The following is a 7,243-nucleotide window of genomic DNA, read 5'->3' on the forward strand; positions in this document are numbered from 1 at the left end:
TAATTGCATTATTTGTATCATGTACAGCAAGGCTATTCAATTAGTTTGGAATGGGGCCGGTTGATGAAATTATCCAATCATTCACGCAGAGATGCAATAAATGACAGTTTGTCTCTACAGTAGCTAGTACGTGGGTTCGAAACCCAAGCCCGCCGAAGTTTTCAGGCAATGTCTTCCCCTCTATCTCTCAATGTAACACCCTCTCTGGAATAAAGGCCCTCTGGCCCAGAAGATTACTTTTTAACATGATACTCAAAGGGCCAGTAAATATCACCCCGGGGCCGGATTTGGCCCGCGGGCCGCCAATTGAATAGCCCTGATGTACATACTGTTGCAATGGTGAAATAACACATCAGGTCCAACATAAAACAAACAAACATCAGGCATAAAATGACCAACCTCAATCCAGAGCCCAGAGTAATGCATTCAACATTGAAGGACTGCTCATCCACAGGGGCCAGCAATGTCTCCAGAACCTGTCAAATACAAACAAGCGGCTTATTAAAAAGCTGTATTTTCAAATAAATTTGATTAAATGCATTTCTTTAATGGGGAAATTGTGGGAAGGGGAACGTAAAAGCTGCATTTGTGTTAATTTCGTCAGCTATTTTTTTATTTAGTTTTAGTCTTAGTCCTTTGTTAAATTTCCTTTTTAGTTTTAGTCATATTTAGTCACCTTCACCCTGTTTTTATTTAGTCAAGTTTTAGTCGACTAAAAGTCTGAGCATTTAGTCTTATTTTAGTCAAAGAAAACTAATTATTTTAGTCTACTTTTTGTCAATGAAAACTGTTGAGTCTTTTTTAGTCATCAGATTATATAGAACATTTCAGTCAAACTAGTCTAGCCAAAACCAATAATTTGTCATTTTAGTCAAACTTGTTTCACAATAAAATTATATCTTGTCCTTATTTGATGAAAACACATGTTGATTAAGAAAGCAGCTCTGCAGAGAGTATCAGGTCAGGTTGGTGGTGTTTTTACCAGCTGTGTTATGGCCACATTGCTTCCCTTCTGATGAAACAATGCATTCGCTTTTTTTCTCCGCCTCATTGTAGTGAACATGGGCCCAAAAATCACATCTTTTCTTTCTCCCAAGCAGTGGCTTTAGACTTTTTCGTTGTCAGTCATTTTGACGGACAGGATCGTAACATTTCCGTCATAATCCATTATTACCCGTCGAGTGCACAATTTATCAATCCCTCGCGCTGACGGGGGGGGGGGGGGGGGGGGGTATTCGGTTAACGCAACCACTGCTCCCAAGCCCTGTTGCCATTTTATTTTCTGTTGAATAAGGTTAGTTAGACCATGAGTTAGACCCAAGTCTTCCTGACAGTTATAGTGTGCCGCTGCCCGGTGTAATTCAAATGTACTGCCGCGCGCAGCACAGACACACAGCTGCTGCCCAGCCGCAGCACCGGAAATGGAACTGCTGGGAGAAAAACTGACTATCAGAGATGTAACGTAATCTTTGATAATATTTTGTCTCCTAATTTTTCGTCAACGAAAGTAAAGAGAGATTTTGGTATAGTTTTTATTTAGTAAACTACATTTTCGTCTCGTCACTTTTCGTCAACGATATTGCATGATGATTTCGTTACAGTTATTGTTTACTGCCGTCGGTGCCGTCTCGCCATCGTCTCGGTCATGGAAAAAAAGGTCGTTGACGAACATATTTCGTCATAGTTTTAGTCAACGAAATTAACACTAGGCTGCATTAGACTTAACATGCATTTACAGTAGTCCGTTAGCAGCTGACCTTACATTGTATGCTTAATTGACATGTTCATACCTTATCCAAGGTGCAGTACTGCTCCAGAAAGGGGACACGGCGTACTTCTCTGGCCATTTGCATGGCAATCCCCAGGGCCTTCATCTTCTCCTGGACGCGGCACAATTCTGCTCTACCGGTGGAGAATTGATTGTTTAATGTCATCAGCTGACTCATCTGCTCATCCTTCCTGTTGACAGAGAAATCACATGCTTCTGTTATCCTTAGAACAAGTCTGATATGCAAGATTAACAAGATAAAATAAACAATCTGAAGAGACAAAAAAGTGTATGTTTACAGATCTCATATGAATTGTTTCCGGAAGAAAACAGATAACATCCATACCACTTCTCAACAGCTTGTGAAGCCTTGTCTGCAGCTTGCATGATCTCAAACTCCAGCCGAGCTCTTTCCCTCTTCGCCTGATCTGCCAGACCAGTCTTAAGAGTCTGCAGAGATGAAACAGTCAAAGAATATAGTTTTTGTTAATTACTTATTCGATTCAAATGTCAATAACAATGTCTAAAATCAAGCCCTACATTGTGTGTGAAGTTTACCTCATTGATTTTGTCAAGAACAGCATGATTTTTTGCAGCCTGGACCAACGCCTCATCCACCGCCATTCTCATCTTCTCAATATCAGTTGACTGAATAAAGCACACAAACAGGAAGTTATTTTAATATTTTTTGATTTGATTTCCACCTAGAAACTCCTTGGGTTCACACCATAGACTGTAAAGGTTCACATCAATCTACCTGCTCAACCTCCTTGGCATTGGCGTTGATGTCCTTCCATGGTGATGATTTGTCCTTTTTGCGATAACTTGATCTGCTGCAGTTCAGGAGAATAAGACACCAAAACAGTTAGGTTAGTAGCTACTATCTTAAAAAATAATAATAATAATACTACAGGTAATTTTAAAATGTATAACAGCATTTTACCTTTTCCGATTAATTTTAGAGGTGTAGATGAGGCCAATGATTGCGCTATCTTCCTGCAGGCCAAACACCCCACCTTCAGGAAGGGTGGAGTCCACCTGCAGAAAGTGAACTTTATGTATTTATTGACATCTCATACCACCTTTGCATCCTCGAACTGATGCTTCAGTATCCTTATGACCGTACCACAGCCTTGAGTTGTACAGTACCACATGTTGCACCTCCTGTTTTACACAAACATTTCGGTTCGGTACGTACCTCGGTTTTTAGGTCACGGTTCGGTACGTTTTCGGTAAAGCAGCAAAAATGATCGCAAAACATAATATTTTTGGGGGGTTTTTAATTATTAAATTGTGAATAATGTATTCACTCAAATAAATACAAAATATAATCAAATAAACATTAAGGTGCAGCATTTCGATGAACTGAAATAATCTGTATTTGAACTTTACTGTACTCACAAAACATTAAATATTTATTTTGGGTTTTTAATTATTAGTAAACTGTGAATATTCACTCAAATAAATACAAAATATAATAAAATAAACATTAACGGGCAGCATTTTCGACGAACTGAAATAATCTGTACTTGAACTGTACTAGTACTCACCTAAGCAGCCAGCTTGACATTAGAACTTGCTTGTCATTGTATTTACATGTTTTTTTAACACGTGTACGAAGGGCCCAAACTGAATATTCGGTACGAATACGTATACCGTTATACCCCTACTTACATTGTGAATAAAATTAACTAACGGACCATGATTATTTATAGAGGGAATATGTGACATTTATTTGCTTCTTCGGCTTGTCAATTTTCTTTAATATATACCAAACCTCATTCTACAATGCTACACTTATTTTATGATATAATTACTGCTGCTATACTTGTCCACCTGAATGTGTGCTTCTGTAAGTTGTAATATATATATAGTTTTTTTTTTTAAATGCTATTTTGTTTCTATTTCAGAAATATTTTGGACTGTTTATTTCTTGTGTCTTAATTACTCTTATGTACATTGCCTTGTTTTTTATGCTGCTGCAATGAAAATTCCCAAGTTGGATCAATAAAGTACCGATCTATCTATACTTTGCTGTAACAATGTACATTTTCCATTTTAGGGAAGAATAAAGGAATTCTGATTAAGTGCTAGACTCACAAAACAAATGATTTACTATCAATTTGGTAGAGTTACAATAGCTACATTTTAAGGATGCAGGCAAAAATAGAAAATAAAGATTTTTCTGACTTTTGTTCAATTATGAGATGATTTGGTCCCTACTTGAGTCACTTTACCTTACACTCGGGACATGTGATGACATCGTCATTTTCAATGGACAGCAGGCAGGATGTGCAGTAGATGTGGGAACATAAAAGCGCACGAGGGAGGTTGCCTTCAACTTCGTCCTCTGAAAAAGAGGAAAACACACAAAGATAAGCAGGAATAATGCAACTGCAGTGTAAACTATTTATGCAAAATACAATGCATTTTTATAAAGGTGATATTACTAATGTGTGTTTATTGAATTGGCCCCTAGCCCCGTCCTTTTGCAAAAAAAATTGAGAGACAGCAAGCGCATTTCGTGGTATCTGCAGGCAGTGGCAAGTATTTCCGGCATATGCCACAGATGCCACAACTTGCCGAGGCATCTGCCGCTGCTCAACGGGAGTTGCCAAAAGATGTGTGTGCTATTTAAACCCATATTTATCGTGTAAAATGTCGCTGTTTAGGCATGACTTTATCCAGCTGATCTGTACACAGGACTGATGATCTGTACACAGGGTTGGGTTGTAACGGAATACATGTAACGGCGTTACGTAATCAGAATACAAAAATCAAATAGCCTTCTGTATTCAGCTCGCGTTACATTTGAGAAACAACTAATCTGATTACAGTTACTTTCGTAAACCTAAAGTGAATACATTTTGGAATACTTATTGGAATTATTGTTGGAAAAGTTTCCTCACAAAATGTAATATTCATTACTGGCAGAACTGTGGGCACACTGTACAGCGCTGTGAGGCCCCGCCCCCGCACGCAGATGAGAGAGAGATCTCTTAATAAATATATTGAAAGTTAGAAACGGAGATGGTTCGATAAAACGTGCAAGATAACGTTTATGTAGCATTTCTTTATTGTCGAAATGATGACATTTCATAACGGGATCAAATCAAAGTGAATGGCCTGCTGCTGCAGAAGGCATGGGGCAAATATAACTGTCCTTTGCCTAATTTAAAGTAAACCTTAGCATCTCACTAGCAGTGGCAACTGCAATCAGTTACAGCTACCCTAAGTCTGTAGCCAAGTCTAATAACACCAGTGTACACGTTGCTGTGTCAATACAGATATTTATTTGTTAATTATTCGTCTTTACTAGTCATAATACACCTGGTTTATTGTAGCAAGCAGTGGAAACTCCCCTCAAGAAGCGACAATTGCCAAGGGCGTTGCAACCCTCACTCGCCAATATTTCATCATAAATATAGCACGTTTGTTTATTTTAGCAAACCATGCTCCAAGTAAAATTGAATAGAAATGATAATATATAATCTTTTTGAAAAATAGAGATCGCACATCAGTCCTGTGTACAGATCAGTTCGATAAAGTCAGTCCTAAACAGCGACATTTTACACGATAAATACGGGTTTAAATAGCAGCATTTGCCACGGAAGGCGAGTGGCAGCTACCGTAAACCTTCTCTTACTCTGGCATCGTGTGGCAACTCCCGTTGAGCAGCGGCAGGTGCCTCGGCAAGTTGTGACATCTGTGGCATTTGCCGGAAGTACTTGCCACAGATGCCACGGAGTAGTAGCATCTGCCGGAAGTACTTGCCACAGATGCCACGGAGTAGTGGCCTCTGTGGCAGATGCCGGAAGTACTTGCCACTGCCTGCAGATGCCACGAGGAGAGCCAGGCCCTACTGAAAAAATGTCCCCCAGGCAAAGCAATTTTGAATATTGCTTACATTAAACCAAAAAGTTAAGAGCAACTTTTTCCAACTTATTCTGCTTGTAAATAATAATGAGGAATATTTTACTTGGAGTTCAAAGGGCAGGTTTCGAGTCGCACTGGATATTTAGGTTGTTTCCTACAAAAAATGTATCCGTTGCGTTGCTATTGCTAACCATGTAAGCTATTGAGTTTCGGCCATGTGTTGAGGCTCTTTTGTACACCATATAAGCATGCTTTGCAGAAGTGACAAAATCTTCAATCGACGATTTTATATGATACGTTACATTTAACAAGCTTCAAATACAGATAAATATACTCGTCATGAGACTTTCGAGCACCTGCAATTTGCACAATTGGCATTAGTTTTTTTAATTAGCATACATTATGCAGACAAGAGCTACAAAATGCCGTGGCCGATTCGGACAACTTTGGTGTGTTTTTATAAATGTATATTGAGGATGCGTAATCAATTTCTGACATTTGCAGGATTAAAAAAGTCAAGTTTTAACCAGAAAGTGGCCTTATTTGTACTTTTTTATTCGATTTTAAAGTTGATTGAAGTTGGTTTTAACGTTATAAGGGACTCAAAAGCTGCCATTTTGTATCCTTGAAATGTCGGAAATTGATTCAACACCCTTAATATTCCTCATAAATCACACCAAAACTGTCCAATTCGGCCATGCAATTTTTTAGCTAATGTCACATATGCGTAATAGTGCTAAAATATCAAACTTTTCATCATTTCCAAAAACTATTAGCTAGCTGCTACTGTCTTGCTAGCTAGCTAGTACTAGCTTCCTAGCTAGCAGACGAATTGAGGTATTTCAACTAGCTTAAGTTATCGTAAAACATGATTTATGCGAGCTCTAAACTAAGAGAAAAGGACTGTAAACTTCCTACCTGGCAGAGTAAAGGTTTCTTCACATAGCGTGCACATATCAGCGCTGGCGTTATCGCCTTTTCTCATCATTTTGTATTTTAAGTGTAGAGGGGCTTTCTTCGTGGATGGTTTTCTCTCGTCTGAAAACCAGAAAGGTGCGGTCGTCGTTGTAACCTGCCCACGTGGTTCAGGTGCGTTCAATGTCCCACCTTGAATAATGGAAAATAATTTGTTTTAATAAAAAAACAGCAGTGTACATTATGCTTGTCCAGCCTATCAAACTCACAAAATGTAAACATTGAATACAATACACTTTACAATTCACATTAATTAATCTATTGAAATGCCATACTAGTCATTCCTAGCATTCGGTGCCATTTAGGTCCCCACCACATTATATCATATATTTTGTATTTAAAAGGTCTAATGCTTATTTTTTAAAAGCTTGGCTTTAAATGTTTATACCCTCTACCATAAAACAACAATGTTATTTAGGATATTAAAAATTCTAAATAATTACTCTGATTTTAGCACAAGTAGGCCAAATTGCTGTGTCCCCAATCATGTTTGCTCAACTTCTGTAACAGATATACAAAAAGAAATCAAAGAAATACAAACAAATTCTACATTTGTGTGAGTGTTGTATGACCCTTTTGCTAATATTCCTCACCAAATTGAAATTGTTGTTATTAATTCATTTG

At 38.2% G+C, this 7,243-nt stretch overlaps 1 protein-coding gene across 1 annotated transcript in view; it reads right to left on the minus strand.

Annotated features, from left to right (window-relative positions):
* rnf17 (ring finger protein 17) overlaps window positions 1–6,913 on the minus strand; it is a 34,100-nt gene extending 27,187 nt beyond the window's left edge. Inside the window, exons 1-9 of the mRNA XM_079665798.1 lie at window positions 6,895–6,913; window positions 6,563–6,751; window positions 4,006–4,118; window positions 2,712–2,806; window positions 2,526–2,601; window positions 2,327–2,416; window positions 2,115–2,218; window positions 1,791–1,959; window positions 400–476 (exon numbers count right to left, since the gene is read on the minus strand). Coding sequence (XP_079521924.1) covers window positions 400–476; window positions 1,791–1,959; window positions 2,115–2,218; window positions 2,327–2,416; window positions 2,526–2,601; window positions 2,712–2,806; window positions 4,006–4,118; window positions 6,563–6,751; window positions 6,895–6,910 — 929 coding nt within the window. The 5' untranslated portion in view covers window positions 6,911–6,913. The remainder of the gene's footprint in view (window positions 1–399; window positions 477–1,790; window positions 1,960–2,114; window positions 2,219–2,326; window positions 2,417–2,525; window positions 2,602–2,711; window positions 2,807–4,005; window positions 4,119–6,562; window positions 6,752–6,894) is intronic.
* Between the last annotated feature and the right edge of the window lie 330 nt (window positions 6,914–7,243).

Source organism: Notothenia rossii (assembly GCF_949606895.1).
Source record: "Notothenia rossii genome assembly, chromosome: 2".
In the NCBI taxonomy this organism is placed as follows: domain Eukaryota; kingdom Metazoa; phylum Chordata; class Actinopteri; order Perciformes; family Nototheniidae; genus Notothenia; species Notothenia rossii.